Source organism: Staurois parvus, unplaced genomic scaffold, assembly GCF_062004578.1.
Source record: "Staurois parvus isolate SC_StPar_1 unplaced genomic scaffold, SC_StPar_1.0 ptg000882l, whole genome shotgun sequence".
NCBI lineage: Eukaryota > Metazoa > Chordata > Amphibia > Anura > Ranidae > Staurois > Staurois parvus.
Window position 1 is genome coordinate 830,708 of NW_028318678.1, and position 19,293 is coordinate 850,000.

The window sequence follows — 19,293 nt, forward strand, 5'->3', positions numbered from 1 at the left end:
CTTAACTTAGTGGCATTACCTGGTAAACTTGTGAGTAAGTCTGTTTTTTGCCACTTCCTTTTCTAGACCAAGTTGTCCAGCAGAAGAGGCACTTGAAGGGTCAATACAAACCTTTAAAAACTGACAACTATGATTTAGTGTTTAAACTTTTATCCCAAAAGGAAAAACTGTTTCTTTATCTCTTTAACAACTTAGCTGGAGTCAGGCTTTAATTTGTTAGGTCACCTATCCATCCATCTAAATCTACTATCCCATTTAACACTACCCGCTCCACGGGTTGACAATGCTGCTCTCCAAAGGTGGTTATGCTTCTTTTCTATAGATACAATGGAAGAGTGAAGGTAGCCACCCTAAAACTGGAGCTGTGTTACTGACTGGCTTACAAATAAAAGAAAAAAAAAAAAGAGCCTAAAAAAGAAAACTAATGCAACCACTACACCTAAAAAAAAGAAAGCTGTGATATATGAAATTGTTGTTCTTAGGTTAGGATACACTTTGGAAACACAATAATGCTAACAGAAAAAGCTACCAGTATACCATATATACATCTATTACTTCATAGACTCTGTGCTCACAATGCAACTGTTATTGGATGTATTTGCTCTTCAGTGTGCTTTGCAGTCCTGTAACGTGCGGACAAGTTTGACCAAGGAATGCACTGTAATGGATGTAATTGTGAATGCAGAAATGGCAGTCGAAGGGAAAAATGCTTCAAGTACTTTGTTTTTCATGCTAAAATATGAAGTCCATTCCTACTTATATGACTTATGTCTCTTCATGCAATCCAAGGAATGTAAATGGACAAAGGTATTCATGGAACCACAAAAAACGTACTTAGAATGGGCTAGCTATCTTTTGTTGCAAGAAAAATAATTGAAATAAATGTATCTGTGATCTCTTTTCAACAGAAATACATTGCCCTAAAGTCTTCCACACCAATCAATAACTATTCAATTCATTCAGTGGGTCCCAGTCCTGTACTTCTGTGTACATCGGAGCTGGGCAGACAACGATATCACGGGTCTTTTGCTACAGTACAGTTAATTTAAGTGGATGTTAAAGACATTACGCAAGTTTAGAAGGTGTCAATACTTGCTTCTCTTCTGTGCAATTTAAACAAGGGGAAATCTTGTTTCTTTGAATAAATCTATCAGGGATGTGCAATTCCTATCTCCCAACACGGTTTACAGGTGACAGTTGTCTCTCTTGTAAAAGCAATCCATGCAGCTAACTTGCCACTGGATCGCTTTTCAAGCAGTGGGAGGGGACATCCCCCCACCGCCTTCTGCGGGCTTTCCCGTCCAACCAGAACACCCAATGGACCAGCCGCCAATTCCATCAGCTGATCACAGGGGTGGAGAAAGACCAGAACTGCTCCGTCCGCCTCTAAGATATAGGAAACGGGAACGATGAGTACTTCACTTCCGCTTTGCCCAGATGTAAATGGTGTCATTGGTAAAAATGGAAAGCAAGGCAGAGGAGGGATTGGGGGTTTTACTGGCTCCAGATCTCTCCATAAAGAGTACCTGTCACTGCCTATTGCTGTCACAAGGGATGTTTACATTCCTGGGCACCCTGGTTGAAAAAGGCTGGTCTAGAAGGCTTAAAGGATAAGGCAGGCCATATATGAGTCGAATTCTGAACACATTTTCTTTAGAAAATAAGAAATTTTGTTCATTTTGTAATCCAATGGCGCTACCATTGATTTCGTAATTTGACAAACCAAGCCTTCAATTTCACCTCGTTGCTACAGAAAAGAATTTTCATGGCCGGGAAGCTTGTTTTTTTACAGGTCCCAGCTCATTTATTTTTCGATTATATTTATCGCACAATTCTCCCATCACTGATTAGAAATTTGTTCGCGTTTCAAAACATTTCCAACATGCCCGATCGCTCAAATTCGATGGCTGCATGAAAATTGGCCGATGCTGCAGCCCACTAAAGGTACAAAATTCGGAAGAAAATTTTTAGTTACCATTTTCAAAAGTAAATTCTTTCGGAATTTGACCCATGTATGGCCTGCACAAGTTCACTTTTTGACAAAAAAAAATTATAAATGCATTTATTATTTTTTTGTTGCAGCAGCAATCAGCAGATCGCTGTTTCCATGTAGGTCTCCTGCAGACCTGTCAGTATATCTGCTTGCCCGTAAGGGATGTACACGGAAAGCAGATATACTGACAGGAAGGATCAATGAACTACCACAGAGCTCAACAGTGCCGTGGTAGTTCATTGAGAACTAAAAGCAGCTAAGGCTGTCGGGACTTGTAGTTTTCTCATTCACAGAGGACTGTGAATGAGTGATGTGGCTGGGAGGGCAGAGCACTGCACAGCCGTTTTTTTTAAAAAAAAATTGACAGCTAGCAGGGGGAGAAGATCCCCGCTAACTAAGATGGGGAGCAGGGGCTAGACCATTCATAACATGTTACACCCTGAATATGGGTGTAACATGTTACGAAAGGCAAACTTATCCTTTAAAACTGGGTGAGGAACAGCCAAACTCTGATACTAAGGTGAGGTTGTGGAAGCTTCATGTCACAGGTCATACACCATGGCAAGACTGAGCACAGCAAAAAGACACAGGATAGCTATACTGCATCAGCAACGTATCTGTCAGGCTGGGGTTTCAAGATGTGCTGTTGTGCTGTTTAACGATGTTAAAGATCGTAGACGCAGTGGTCTGCCAAGGAAAATGAATGCAGAAGATGAAAGACACATCATGCTTACTTCCCTCTGACATCAGAAGATGTCCAGAAGTGCTATCACCACAGAACTGGCAGAAACCAGTGGGACTCAGGTATACCCATCTATTGTCCATGAAAGTCTGTCCAGAAGTGGTCTTCACTTAAAAATTGTGGCCAAAAAGCCATACCTCCTATGTGGAAACAAGGCGATGCAACTCAACTATGCACAAAACCACAGAAACTGGGGTGCAGAAAAATGGCAACAGGTGCTCTGGACTGATGAGTCAACATTTTAAATATTTGGCTGTAGTAGGAGGCAGTTTATTCACCGAAGGGCTGGAGAACGGTACAATAATGAGTGTCTTCAGGCAACAGTGAAGCATGGTGGAGGTTCCTTGCAAGTTCAGGGCTGCATTTCTTCAAATGCTGGAAATACAGGAATATACTTCAAAAACTGTGTGCCAGTGTACCAAAAAGAATTGTGCTGTTTTGAAGGCAAAGGGAGGTCACGCCAAATATACACATCCCTATATATATTTCCCCTTTAATTGGCAATACAAATGAAAGGCGTTTCTTGGGAGATTAAAAGAGAAATGGGGGAAAAAAAAAATAAATCTACATACTCATCTAGGTGGATGCAGCATTGTTCTGATGCTGCATTTGTCTCCTGCTGCCTCTAAGACTGAGAACTGAGCTATCAAAGACCACTGATCACTCAGTTCTCAGTCTTCACTGAGCTGAGAGCCAGTGACTCTCTGTGCTCTGCCCCCCAGCACTCACTAGAGCAATAGGCTGTGGAGGGCAAGGAGCGGCTGGCTCAGGCTTGCAGGGAGACTGATCCAGCCTCCGGTCAGGAATCTGGATAGATCCTTTTTTAAAGTTAGGATCTCTCCAGAGACTGGATCGGCACGGTATTTAAAAATCTCCATATGCAATGCTTTATAAGCCTGTACAGGTAACCAGTTTAGAGTTACAGAGGAGGTCTGGTGCTAGAATTATTGCTCTCACGCTGACATTCGTGGCAATAGCTCATACGTGTGGTGTGATCACAGTTTTCGTATGTGCGTGGGACCAACTCGTGCATTCGCCTTTGCATGCTAGCACGGAGGGATAGAGGGCACATTAATTTTTTTTTCTGTAATTATCATTTATTTTTACTTTTACACAGTTTCCTTAATTTTTTGTTTCATCACTTGTATTTCGGTCACAAGGAATGTAAACTTCACTTGTGACAGCAATAGGCAGTGACAAGATTGGTATGATCAAATGCTTTCAAGATTTAAAAATGGCGCTGTGTACTTTCCAGGAAAGCAGACATGACGACAGTACTCGTCGCTTCCGGTTCCCTATACCACACAGCTCATCGGAGACCTTCAGGTTCTCCATTGGCTCCTGCCACCTGTAAAAGCAATCCAGCGGCTAATTAGCAGGCTGAAAAAAAAAAAAAAAAAAATGATACTGGAATGATGCTGGCAGCTGTTTGAAACCCATAACATATATGTACATTAGTGGGTCTTCAAGTGGATAAACTTTATTTTATGATGAAATCTCACAAAGGTACTTCTCAAAACAACATGCATAATAAAACCCATCAACAGTAAGATCTGATCTACCAACTGGATACAGAAAATCCTCAATTGTTGATCCTGTTAGGCAGTGCATATTTACTGCTCTAAGTGTATATCCTGGATGATGTCCTGGACAGATTTTATGATATATGCTCTCTTGACAAGTACATTTGTGATCACAAGATATTATCATATAATTAATTTTATTGAAGTTATCACAGGATGACGGCGTCATTTCTAGTTGTTCTGTAGTGATGTGCAAAGATTCCTTGTCTGCAAGGCCATGGATATTATTCAATATCAAAGGGAATATTTGAATGGATCTTTAATAGAAATTCCTCTACAGCAGGATTGTATGAGTTCATCACTCGAGTGCTGACAGTTTGAATCCATTTGTAGCCTTGCAGGTACATTCAGATACCTCAAAGTGTCTGCTTTGTATATTACTAATTTAAAAGGAAATAGCATCAAAAATTGCTATGGCTATTTTGTAATGTGTTACTAAAAATTACTTTTCCATTTCAATCTGCAACTGCAGTAATTTTCTGTTGTAGTAACGGTCAAAAAATTCAATGCAATAAGGCAACTTGGAGATATTCTGTATAAGATGCCTCCAGTAATTTCCTGCCTTTATGATTAGAGCTCTGATATTATCAGAAATGTACAATCATACAAGTAAAATTTTAGACATCCCCTACAATAGGATTTTTTTTTTGGTGGCCCCTGGTGTGCAACCTGCAGCTCGTGAGCCACACACGGCCTTTTGGTATATAATGTGTGGCTTTCGAACCTCAGCAGTCTGTAGTGGAAGCACAGATTAGGGTATTAGCACTGATCTCTACTAGCCTCACGTAACATGTTCCCAGTTTCATATTGTCTTCTGCAGCATATCCCCAGCTAGAAACGTAGCATGTCCACATTCACCGGACCTCACTTCCTCTATTAGGTCTGTAGTCTGACAGTCCTCTCGAGCATTACATGTACTGAACAATATGTGTGGCCCTTTGGTGGTCTCATAAGGTGACAACCACTGCCCAAAGCCTTGTCTACTAATGGAATGTAGACATTGCAGCTTTCTCCATTAGGACACAAATTGCTCAAGCAATCAGTCTAAAGAGGAGATTATTATTATTATACAGTATTTATAAAGCGCCAATAGTTCGCTCAGCGCTGTACATTACAGAGGGGGACAGAACATGTGACAGAACAATACCAATACAATGCAAAACATGAGGGGAATGAGGGCCCTGCTCTTTCGAGCTTACAATCTAGGAGGGAGGGAAGAAACAAATGGTTATTTCTTCAGATATTTAAAAAAAAAAAAAGAAGTAGAAATCCATAATAAAGTTTGATCAAAACCATGCAATGTCCACGGATTAGACTGGTTGTTTTCCCAACAAAGGGGGAACTTTACATAAAATATACAAAATGTGTGAGCAGGCCAACTTTTTATTTGTTGCAAAATAGGTAAAAGCACAAACTGGAGATAGTAGTGATAAAAACTTTAATATATGATATAAAAAAAAAAAAAATACACTCTTGCATAGGGGACTTTATATGGACTGTTACATTTACTTTTAAATCAAGGTTACAGTGGTTTTAAGAGTTAGGCTACAATATACAGTGAAGGAAATAAGTATTTGATCCCCTGCTGATTTTGAATGTTTGCCCGCTCTCAAATAAATGATCAGTCTAAAAATCGAATGTTCGGTGTATTGTAACACAGATAGACAGAATAGCAACAAAAAATTCAAAAGAAATGCATGTCTAACAAATTATGCACTGATTTGCATGTTCATGAGGGAAATAAAGTATTTGATCCCCTATCATTCAGCAGGATTTCTGGCTACCAGATGTCTTTCATACAGGTAACAAGTTGAGATTAGAAGCAGTCTCTTAAAGGGAGTGCTGCTAATCTCATTTTGTTACTTGTATAAAAGCCACCTGTCCACAGGAGCAATCAAACAATCAGATTCCAAACTCTCCAGCATGGCAAAGACCAAAGAGCTGTCCAAGGATGTCAGGGACAAGATTGTAGACCTACACAAGGCTGGACTGGGCTACCAAACTATCGCCAAGCAGCTTGGTGAGAAGGTGACAATAGTTGGTGCAATCATTCACAAATGGAAGAAACACAAAACAAGTGTCAGTCTCCCTAGGTCTGGAGCACCATGCAAGATCTCACCTCATGGAGTGTCAATTATCATGAGAACAGTGAGGAATCATCCCAGAACTACACATGAGGATCTTGTCAATGATCTCCAGGCAGCTGGGACCACAGTCAACAAGAAAACAATTAGTAACACACTACTCAGACAAGGATTGAAATCCTGCAGTGCCCGCAAGGTCCCTCTATTCAAGAAAGCACATGTCCAGGTCCGTCTGAAGTTTGCCACTGAACATCTGAATGATGCAGAGGAGGACTGGTTGAAAGTGTTGTGGTCAGATGAAACCAAAATTGAGCTCTTTGGCATCAACTCAACTCACCATGTTTGGAGGAGGAGGAATGCTGCCTATGACCCCAAGAACACCATCCCAACTGTCAAACATGGTGGTGAAAACATTCTGCTTTAGGGGTGTGTTTCTGCTAAGGGGACAGGACAACTGCACCGCATCAAAGGGACAATGGACGGAGCAATGTACCATCAAATCTTGGGTGAGAACCTTCTTCCCTCAGCCAGGGCATTGAAAATGGGTCATGTAAGGGTGTTCCAGCATGACAATGACCCAAAACACACGGCCAAGGCAACAAAGGAGTGGCTCAGGAAGAAGCACATTAAGGTCCTGGAGTGGCCTGGCCAGTCTCCAGACCCTAATCCGATTGAAAATCTGTGGAGGGGGCTGAAAGTTCGAGTTGCCAAACGTCAGCCACCAAACCTTACTGACTTGGAGAGGATCTGCCAAGAGGAGTGGGCCAAAATGCAAACCTGCTGGTCAACTACAGGAAACGTCTGACCTCTGTGATTGCCAACAAGGAATTTCCCTCATGAACATGAAAATCAGTGCATAATTTGCATTTCTGTTGAATTTTTTGTTGCTATTCTGTCTCTCAGTGTTACAATACAAATACCATTAGATTTTTAGACTGATCATTTCTTTGTGAGTGGAAAAACATTCAAAATCAGCAGGAGATCAAATACTTATTTCCTTCACTGTACTTTCTTTTTTTATTGCTGGGAGGAGATTTGATAAGGCATCGAGACAGATTTCTGATGGTGTGGTGTTAGCCTTGTGCCAAATTCATGAAATTCATGCAATATTTTCATAGTTATTGCGGATATATGCAACAGATTTATGTTCTTATTTGCAACCCTTTTACTGTCTGTCACTATTGCTGCTACAGATTCATAAAGATATACGGACATAGCAGTGATATGGAAAGTGGACATAAATAAGATCTCTTCCATGTTAAAAGTAAATTGTATTCCATGTTTAAGTATTGACTAAGTTCGGTCTAGGACAAATTTCTTTTGAGACAATTCTGTGACAGTTTCTTACACACCTTTTTTATATACTTTTTTACAATTTTTCCAGGACAAGATTTTGAGCTGTGTCCCCTTCTTCAAAGTTTGTGCAGTGGGGGGGAAGAGGAAGGGGGCAAAGGTTCACTTCAAGAACTCAGAAGCAAAATCGGACATAAATCATAAGATGTAGAGGAATCTTATAAAAGATGTAAGGGCTCATGTACACTGCAGCTGCTAAGCTGACATTCAGGAGCTGTTCAGCGTTTTTTCCAGCAGCCCCTGAACTCTCCCTAATGTTTTCCTATGTGTCCATGTACACATCGTCGTTTATAGTCGTTTACAGGCAGTTGAGTTTACAGTCGGTTTTTTGAACGCACCAAAATTGCGTGCAGGAGTAGAATTTACCGACATTTTAAATGCCAAACGCTAGTAAATGCAGTTAACTGCGTTTATAAGCGTTTGTGTTTAGAAGTGTTTTTTAACTGTTCCATATTCAGATGCTGTCCAGAGCCTTTTTTCCTCATCAGAAATGCATGCAAAGTGTTTTCCATGTATTCAAATGGACCCGCTACACCAGCGCAGTCAGTTCCAGGTTTCGCGTGAAGGAAACAATGGTAGAACGTGCTGCATTATACTCATGATGGGATCCATAGTGAATACAACCAGAAAAGACAGGTCACCTCAGCACATACTGCTTTATTTCTCTCAAAATGTCTGAAATAGTAAATTGTTTACTGTTTTTCAGTGCATTCTGGGCATTTGGGAAGGTCACCTGAGGTTTTTAAAAAATGCTTCTAAACGCAAACGCGCATAAACGCGGTATGCAAACGCGGCTAAACAGACGTTTTTTAACCTACGTTTTCCAGCAGTCAGTTTCCATCGTTCAGAGGAGTTTTCCCGAACGCCCCGTGTACATGAGCCCTAAAGGTGTAACTTCATCTGGGGTTTGGGCAAAGTTAATGACAGATTCTTACCTCTTCCATTCAAGAGAAACCTACACATGAACACCCACCTGTCAGTTGTTTTACCAACACTAGAGAACCCCCCAAAGGCTATCCTCTTTCTGTAACCCAAAAAGCATGTAAAACAAAACAACAACTAAAACCGCTGAGAATTTATGAGCAGTGGAAGCTTCTGAATGTACATGCTTTTTCTAAACACAAATCACCAGCGCCAAAATTTGTGAAAATTATATACCAAATAAATAAAATGTTGCTGCTCATTAGTGTAAACACCAAAGAAATACATAAAACATCAAAACAGAGCAAATATGTAAAAATAAATAAATAATAAATACACACTGCAAAAAATGATCAAAAATAATAAAAAGTCAGTCCCACTCCAAATCAATAGTAACAAAAACAATCATAAAATTAAAAAATATAAAAAAATATATTATTCATGAAAGTCCTCTTCCCAAAGAAACGTTTAGCCCGTGCTTCCACCATAATAGTGTTCAAATACTACACCACACTCACCAGATATTGGTGAAAAAAACGCCTTTTAGGGTTTTTTGGGATCCTAGACCCAGTCAGTCATTTTTTTGCAATGTGTATTTATTTATTTATTTTTACATATTTGCGCTGTTTTGATGTTTTATGAATGTACATGCTGCTTGGCGGGAGCTCCAGGAGAGACATTTCTGCCGTTCTGCAGTAAACAGCATGGGGCATGTTGTAGACGTTTCACAATTCCTTTCTAAAAGTGGAAATCCTCTCTAATCGCAGTCACTGGCATACAAACTTTGACGTTCAGAAGGAGAGGTAAAATAAGGCGCTAGACCGAAACAAATGATAACCGTAAGAGAAGACAGCACAGCCAGTCATCATGGTTGGAAACTGACTCATTCCACAGAAGTGAGAATACTCATGTTTTATTCAGTGGAGGCCGCCTGTATAAAAAAATCACTTTTTAGCCAAAAAAATGTATATATTTAAAAAATAACCAGTCTCTCCTTTTTCTGGGTTTGTTAGTAAGAGGGTGGCCAGTTCTTCTGATAACAAGCCAAGACATTTACTTTGTCAGTCATGGTGAGTAAATAACACAGAGACTTACTGAGATGGGAAAAATGCCATGTGCATTTATCAATCTGCAAAAGACATTTATTGAGGAATACACTGGAGACAGTGTGGAAATTAAAGCGGTATTAAACCCAAGACCAAAAATGTAATACGGGGGGATGTTCAAGTCAAACGGGTACTTTTTAATTTTACAGGTATAAAAAGTGATGCTAGCGTGGTGGTACCAGGGGCGGACTGACCATTTGGAAACTCGGGCAGTGCCCAAGAACCTGGGGTCAGTAGGGGGCCCCATGAGATGGCCCCGGTACCTTTTTCATAGGCTTTTTTGAGTTTGGGCAAGGACACAGGGGCCCCATGATCCTATATTGCCCGGGGGCCCTATTAGTTGTCAGTCCGCCCCTGGGTGGTACGACACACAATAGTAAGTGGCAAGTGTGTCCTATTACTGATAGGCGGCGCAACTGTGGCGGGCCAGTCCAGGGACCTTTAATCAAGATGGCAGACAGCAGTGTTAGCGCATGCATGGAGCAGCGTGTGGTCATGAAGTTTCTTGTGAACGAAACTAAAACCTGCGGATATCTACAGATTTCAAGCACAGTACGGCATTGAGATGCTCAGCCGCAGTAAGACATCTGAATGCTGTAAACCAGGGGTCTTCAAACTATGGTCCTCCAGGTGTTGAGGAACTACAAGTTCCATGAGGCCTTGCAAGACTGACAGCCTCAGGCAAGACTCCCAGAGGCAGAGGCATGATGGGACTTTTAGTAATTCAACAGCTGGAGGGATATAGTTTGGAAACCCCTGGTGTAAATGTTTCAGAGATGGCAGTACATCCATCAGTGATGATCTGGGCCAGAGACTGCGGACACAGTACAGGAGGTGACCAGAGACTGCGGACACAGTACAGGAGGTGACCAGAGACTGCGGACACAGTACAGGAGGTGACCAGAGACTGCGGACACAGTACAGGAGGTGACCAGAGACTGCGGACACAGTACAGGAGGTGACCAGAGACTGCGGACACAGTACAGGAGGTGACCAGAGACTGCGGACACAGTACAGGGGATGACCAGAGACTGCAGACACAGTACAGGGGATGACCAGAGACTGCAGACAGTACAGGGGATGACCAGAGACTGCAGACAGTACAGGGGATGACCAGAGACTGCAGACAGTACAGGGGATGACTAAGAGACTGCAGACCTTTGGGGAGGGAGGGGGAGTGGATACCTGAATTTGACAGTTGTCCTCCCTTTAGTGTGGGCACCCGGCTGATAGCCTGCATAGCATGCATCTAATGAGCTCTAAGCTGATAGCCGGGTGCCCACTGCGCATGCACGAGAAGCGCTGTGCTTTGTGATTGGTCCAGCGTCTTCTGGGACCTGTCATGTGTCTCAGAAGACGCCGTACCATTCACAAAGCGCAGCACTTCTTGCGCATGTGCAGTGGGCACCTGGCTGTCACAGCCAAGAGCCCACACTAAAGATACTGGCGCGGGAAGACTGTACAGCGCTGGACCGAGGAACAGGTAAGGTTCTACTGCAGAGAAGAGGTGAGCGGCCGGCCCGGTATTCTGACACGGCAGCGGCGGTGGGAATATCGGACCGGCCGCTCAATATTCTCTCCATAAGGCGCACTGACATTTTCCCCCCTTTTTTGGGGGGAAAAAAGTGTGTCTTATGGAGCGAAAAATACGGTAATTGCACATAGCACAGTTTAAAAACAAGTTTAGAAAATATTCGGCACACACATGAACGTTTGTTCTATTCACACCCCTCTATCTCATTCACATGAAGCTCATCCACCCTACCTTAATATCACTCTTAAAACACCAGGGATTTTGATCAAGAAACCTCGTTTATCTCACAGTAGCATCAGCTCGATATGATGTAAAAATGGACTCATACCTTGCTATCTTTTAAGGCAAGTATCATTTGAACAGATATAAAACATTAACAAAAAAGGGGATAGTGAAGGCCTCTGGAGAGGGATGAAATGATTTACTTATGAACTAGGAAATGGTGGTTTGAAGTGAAATAGCCTTTTATTAGACGGATCGCCAGTGCTGGTGCACAGAACATTCATTACCGAGTTTCTCAGCTAGAGATAGGCATTAAACTCCACAGGAGGCCCAGAGGAAGAAATGGGAATTTAATCAGAAATGTCTCCAAATTTAAAGTGAAATCTGGAGCTTTCCACTTAGGAATGAGACTACTGGGAATAGCATGGAGCAAACCAGTGTCCAAACAGAAATCCGCTTTTAGCAATGAAGAACACACAGACTGTGACCAAGAAGTTGAAGTGTGTAGTCTTCCTATTGCTGCTTGCCTGATAAAAATGGTTTAGAAAACTTCTCCATGGGAGAAGAGGTCCATCACCTACTGTAAAGACACTAGCAAAAAAAAACCCCTGAACTCCCAAAGAATGGATGGAGTTATATGAAGGTGTATCGGGGGCATTCCCGGCAAAGCTTTTGCCAGTGTCCCATCACCTGAAGGTAGCAGCATATAACCCATGGTCCATGGCTCCCTGTCCTGTACAATTAACAGATTTTTAGTCTGAGTGGGTGCCTTTGAACCAAGCAACCCACCAGCTACTTATACAGTGGGGATCGAAAGTTTGGGCACCCCAGCTAAAAATTTGTATTAATGTGCATAAAGAAGCCAAGGAAAGATGGAAAAATCTCCAAAATGCATCAAATTACAGATTAGACATTCTTATATGTTAACAAAAGTTAGATTTTATTTCCATCATTTACACTTTCAAAATAACAGAAAACAAAAAAATGGCGTCTGCAAAAGTTTGGGCACCCTGCAGAATTTATAGCATGCACTGCCCCCTTTGCCAAGCTGAGACCTGCCAGTGTCATGGATTGTTCTCAATCATCGTCTGGGAAGACCAGGTGATGTCAATCTCAAAGGTTTTAAATGCCCAGACTCATCTGACCTTGCCCCAACAATCAGCACCATGGGTTCTTCTAAGCAGTTGTCTAGAAAACTGAAACTGAAAATAGTTGACGCTCACAAAGCTCACAAAGGCTATAAGAAGATAGCAAAGCATTTTCAGATGTCAATATCCTCTGTTCGGAATGTAATTAAGAAATGGCAGTCATCAGGAACAGTGGAAGTTAAAGCAACATCTGGAAGACCAAGAAAAATATCAGACAGAACAGCTCGCAGGATTGTGAGAAAAACAATTCAAAACCCATGTTTGACTGCAAGATCCCTCCAGAAAGATCTGGCAGACACTGGAGTTGTGGTACACTATTCCACTATAAAGAGATACTTGTACAAATATGGTCTTCATGGAAGAGTCATCAGAAGAAAACCTCTTCTACGTTCTCACCACAAAAATCATCCTTTGAACTTTGCAAATGAACATATAGACAAGCCTGATGCATTTTGGAAACAAGTTCTGTGGACCGATGAGGTTAAAATTGAACTTTTTGGCCGGAATGAGCAAAGGTACGTTTGGAGAAGAAGGGGCACAGAAGTTAATGAAAAGAACCTCTGTCCAACTGTTAAGCATGGGGTTGGATCAATCATGCTTTGGGGTTGTGTTGCAGCCAGTGTCACAGGGAACATCTCACGAGTAGAAGGAAAAATGGATTCAATAAAATTTCAGCAAATTTTGGATAAGAACTTGATGCCATCTGTGAAAAAGCTGAAGTTAAAGAGAGGATGGCTTCTACAAATGGATAATGATCCTAAACACACCTCGAAATCCACGGGGGATTACATCAAGAGGCGTAAACTGAAGGTTTTGCCATGGCCTTCACAATCTCCTGACCTCAACATAATTGAAAATCTATGGATAGACCTTAAAAGAGCAGTGCGTGACAGACAGCCCAGAAATCTCAAAGAACTGGAAGACTTTTGTAAGGAAGAATGGGCAAAGATACCTCAAACAATAATTGAAAACTCTTGGCTGGCTACAAAAAGCGTTTACAAGCTGTGATACTTGCCAAAGGGGGCAGTACAAGATATTAACTCTGCAGGGTGCCCAAACTTTTGCAGACGCCATTTTTTTGTTTTCTGTTATTTGGAAAGTGTAAATGATGGAAATAAAATCTAACTTTTGTTGACATATTATAAGAATGTCTAATCTGTAATTTGATGCCTTTTGGAGATTTTTCCATCTTTCCTTGGCTTCTTTATGCACATTAATACAAATTTTTAGCTGGGGTGCCCAAACTTTCGATCCCCACTGTATGTCTGAAGGTTTACAGTAGTGACAAATGAAAAGAATGATGGCAACCTTTGGTTGTTGTCAAAGTGGCTACAACAGCTGAAAGAGCTGGGAAATCAGGTGCAGATTGCTTAAAGGCAAATAGACTGTGCATTTTGCAAGTGCAGTTGCATTCTGAAAGGACATTTGCTCCAAAAGGGTAGTAAATTAGGTGTAGCTTCACTTTGCAAAGAATACCCGAGCACATGCAAGGAAAATACAAAACAGTATTTTTGCTGCGCATGATTGGATGATAGGAGCCAGCAGAGCTTCCCGTCATATACTAAACTCTGTTGCAAAAACGCTTGCAAAGTGCACAGTCTGTTTGCCTTTAGTAAATAACCCCATTGCATTAAACCATCCACTAAAGAGGTCTCCCTCACCCATGTTTTAGTGGTTTAGGAAGGAAGATAGGAGAGGGACACCCCTGCTTCTAAGTTATCTGGAGAGTCAAAGTAGGCATGGCAATAAGAGTTCCTGGTCCCACGATGTCCAATCTCATGTCTACAAGGTACCTGCAGACACCACCAATGGACGTTTCTCAGGGATAAATAGCGATGAGATATTTGATCAGTTAATAGTCAGCTCAGGAAACAGAAGTGGGCACTCCATGACCTCTTTGAACATTCCCTAGTCAGAAGGATTTTGCCATTCACAGTTGTTTTCTTCTACAATAATCCAGGATGGAAGATGTCCAGCTCTCCCTATCTTTCCCACAGCTGGACTGAACATGTATGATGATGGAAAGAGCCTTCATACAAAATGAGGTGCCGGCTGTTCATACTGCACATCTGATCACTATCTTACCTCTCTGGATGCCTTTACAAACTCAGACAGTTTTCAATAAAAATAAGTACATTGCACAAAAAAAACTCTATTCAGGCAGCAGCAAATTTACTTTAGAGCAGCCTTTCTCAAGCTTTTTAATATGGAGGAACCCTTGAAATAACTTTAGGAATTCAGGGAACCCCAGCTACATGTTACTGTATCTACAGCTCACAGTAAATTAGAATGATGTTCACAGGGAAGAATGCTCCTTAAAAGTAAATACTGAATGGCCGGATCTGCAGGGATGCTGGGCTGCACCCCCAAAGCCCCCTCCCACAACCCCCCAACCTCTGCACATTCATAGGCCACATTCACACCGGTGATTAGGGCAGGTGCGAATTGTAGCGGCAGTTCCTCCTGGTGCTCTCAGCGGGTAGGTTATTTGCGGCTCTCTACACAGCCATCGATTACCTGTGATGATCACTGCTAGATGCACGGGGTCTGCGTCCAGCAGAGATCACAGCAGGTAATTGCTGGCTATGCAAAGAGCCTTGAATAGGTGTGGCCACCAGCAACCACCAGCAACCTGTCATCATAGTGAACAGGTCTGGCAGCCGCACCTACCCGCTAAGAGCCGCAGAAGGAACTGCTCATCAGCTCTCCTTATTTATTTATTTCAGGTACTTATATAGCGCCGTCAATTTACGCAGCACTTTACATACATATTGTACATTCACATCAGTTCCTAACCCTCAAGGGGCGTACAATCCAAGGTCCCTAACCCTCAAGGGGCGTACAATCCAAGGTCCCTAACCCTCAAGGGGCGTACAATCCAAGGTCCCTAACCCTCAAGGGGCGTACAATCCAAGGTCCCTAACCCTCAAGGGGCGTACAATCCAAGGTCCCTAACCCTCAAGGGGCGTACAATCCAAGGTCCCTAACCCTCAAGGGGCGTACAATCCAAGGTCCCTAACCCTCAAGGGGCGTACAATCTAAGGTCCCTAACCCTCAAGGGGCGTACAATCTAAGGTCCCTAACTCACATTCATACATACACATATTAGGGCCAATTTAGACAGGAGCCAATTAACCTAACAGCATGTCTTAGGAGAGTGGGAGGAAACCGGTGAAGCCGGAGGAAACCCACGCAGGCACAGGGAGAACATGCAAACTCCAGGCAGGTGGTGCAGTGGCTGGGATTTGAACCAGTGACCCTAGTACTGCCAGGCGGAAGTGCTAACCATTTAGCCACTGTGCTGCCCCAGTTAGTGTATTTTATGTGCAGCCCAAGACAATGTCTCCTCTTCCAATGTGGCCTAGGAAGGTCAAACGTTTGGACACCCCTGCTCTAAATGAACCCTTCAGTTCCATAGAACCCTTGTTCAGAAAGGCTGCTCTAGAGAATACAGAACCCCAGAAAGAGTAACCAAGTAAGCTAGTGAATTATGTGGCGTTTGTGATTCCAAACGAATGTGATAGCAGAGAAGCAACGCTGAAACAGGAAACACACTTGAATCACACCAGGAAATCACACATTGGTGATCCCAAATATGTACATTTTCTAACCATTGCTAGTGTACATCTGAGCAAATAAAAAAAAACCAACAAAAAAAAAAACCAATGCTGTATGTCACTCCAATACATGCACATTTCCCAGTGGTAACCCATTTAAAAGGGATTAAGGCATGGAGAGAAAAATACCCATTAATTCTGCTAGAAATCCATTGAGCTCCAAACTTTCTGTGGTGAGCTGATGGCTCTGCTACATTGAAATCCCAAACAGTGTTATCAGCCCCACCCAGCTATTTCCTGCTGGACTAGAGAACACCTCCTGCTGATATAAAGATGAGGAGAAAAGGAGGTGTTCTGTAGTGCAGCAGAGATTTGGGTAGCAATGGTTAGAAATCTTGTGCAGCAAAGGTGCAGTGCTGTGAGCTGAAACAAGAATTTAGGACCATACTTGCAGTATCTGTAAAGGAATAAAAACGCAGGGCTATGTGCAAGTGAGATGTACTGCATATGTGGGTTTTTTTTTTTTTTTTTTCCCCAGACATACATGTTAAAATTAAAAATTAAAAAAAAAAATGCATTAATGAGAATCATTATTCTACCTTGTGAACTTTTGAAGCTTGGAGGATGACTCCGGAACAAACATAGGGATTGTCTTCTTATGTCTTAAACAAAAAAACACAAAAATATATGAATATTACAGAGCACGTACCAGAGGACATACAGCAGATCTATCAGATGTTGTCCTTCACTCAGCAGGGTAAAACTAGAAGAATGTGGTCACCTAACCCAACTCCACAAAGAATCATGGGAAAATTAATTTACATGCTAAAGAGCTGCAATCATTCCTAAATATGGAGTGTCAGATTGTATATTATCGAGGGAGTCATTTAATTGTCTTCCAAAGCTTTTAGAAGAATTCAACGAGTTTGTACAAAGAAGAAACTTAAAGCCTAATAAACAGTCACACATCAAGATAGTTCTACCCATGAGAATACATTTTATGATCTACAAAGTCTTGCAAACATTGATACTTTTAAGAGGATTCTTTAATTCTTCAACTCACAGGGAACTGATTCTTCTCGAATGATCTATAATGAATTAAAGAGGAACTCAAGAGTATAATAAATAGTTTTGCTGCTACTTCGGCTCTCGGCTCTTTTCAGTCCAGGCCACTTCTGTGAAGTGCTAGGCACTTAGTCACACGACCTGAGCCAATCTGCATTCTAATTTTGCTCTACATCACGTGACCCAATGCTATGTACTGGGCTGGTTCCACCATCTGTTGGGCACTAGAGCGAAAGCAGGGCGCCAGGTGCTGAAAACCTCTCTGTGTTCCAGTATGGGGGCTCCACCATCTGTTGGGCACTAGAGCGAAAGCAGGGCGCCAGGTGCTGAAAATCTCTCTGTGTTCCAGTATGGGGGCTCCACCATCTGTTGGGCACTAGAGCGAAAGCAGGGCGCCAGGTGCTGAAAATCTCTCTGTGTTCCAGTATGGGGGCTCCACCATCTGTTGGGCACTAGAGCGAAAGCAGGGCGCCAGGTGCTGAAAACCTCTCTGTGTTCCAGCACAGTATGGGGGGTCCCCACTGCAAGGGTGACTTTTTTAATACTCCTGGAATAGGACATTAGGTAAACGCTGTGTTGTCAGGCAGAGCGCTATAAAGCCCGGCCTCAGGAATAGAGAGCAGCACAAGAGTGTGTGATCAGTTGAGTGACCACCAATGCTCAGGGGTTATATTTCTCCACTCAACATTAATTGGGTAGATGTTAAATAGCATTGCCATTGGCCACCAATGGGGGGGGGGGGGTGTTAAATAGCAATGCAACTTAGCACCTGGTGGGTTACCAGAACTGTCACTGATAACCAATATGGGGGGGGGGGGGAATAATAAAACTGCCACTGACACCTGAGGCACACTGTTGTGGTCACTTATTATTGTGGCCAATGACACTGATGCTGGCGGTTAATATGGTGTTCAACACCAAGGCTGAGTTTATTATTGCTGCCACTGACAACAATGCTGAGAGGGTTATTACTGTGTTTACTGACATCAGTTTATCATTCCTGCCACTGACACCAATACCAGGAATTATTATTGCTGCCACTGACACCAATACCAGGAATTATTATTGCTGCCACTGACACAAAAGTTGGGTGTTATTATTGTGTTCAAAAGGCACAAATGCAGGGAGTTATTTACAGTGTGTTATTATGGTGTCCACTGACACCAAGGCTTGATTTATTATTGCTTCCACTGACTACAATGCTGAGGGGGTAATTATTGTGCTTATTAACATCAATGATGGGTTTATCGTTCCTGCCACTGACACCAATACCAGGAGTTATTATACAAAAGCTTGGTGTTATTATTGTATCCAATGGCACCAATGCAGGGAGGTAGCATTGTGTTCACTAAAACCAATTGCAACCACTGACACCAATGCAGGGGGTTAATACTGTGACTACTGACACTGATGCTGGGGCTTATTACTGCTGTCACTGACACCAATAAAGGGTGTCGTTATTGTGGCCACTGACACTGATGTAGGGGGTTACCATTGTGTCCACTGACACCAATGCAGGGGGTTATTATTGTGATCAGTGGTATCAGTGTTGGAAGTTATTATTGTGTCCACTGACACCATTGCTGGGCGTTATTACTTTGGGAGTTGAAGTGCATTACAGCCCATTTTCTAAAAAATGAACTGCCTAACTTGATGCAATGCACCTCAACACACTGGAATTGCGTGGCCCTCTATAATTTGCAAGCTGACCACCAGTGTCAAAAATTATCAGTTGAGTGACAGTTCTGAGTCTCCTGGGGTTGCTGAATTCCCATCTAAGATGATGGCATCCAGTAGCTGTCTTTTGGATGTCACCACAAGGGAGGCATTTACAAGTGAATGACATGCATAAAGTATGTTAAATGCATATGTTATCTTATGGAGAGACTGTTGTAGAAATAAATGGTGTGGTGACAGAGTCTCTTTAGGTAATAAGCACAATTTCCTAACAGCTGAAACTCTACAGCTAGAAAGTTTTGATGCAG

General features: G+C 42.3%; 1 protein-coding gene across 2 annotated transcripts in view; it reads right to left on the reverse strand.

Annotated features, from left to right (window-relative positions):
* Nucleotides 1-19,293, reverse strand: part of B9D1 (B9 domain containing 1) — a 148,640-nt gene that overhangs the window by 97,219 nt on the left and 32,128 nt on the right. For both annotated transcript variants that reach the window (XM_089656026.1, XM_089656024.1), the window contains exon 5: nucleotides 16,843-16,905. In XM_089656026.1, the coding sequence (XP_089512152.1) occupies nucleotides 16,843-16,905 (63 nt within the window). The remainder of the gene's footprint in view (nucleotides 1-16,842; nucleotides 16,906-19,293) is intronic.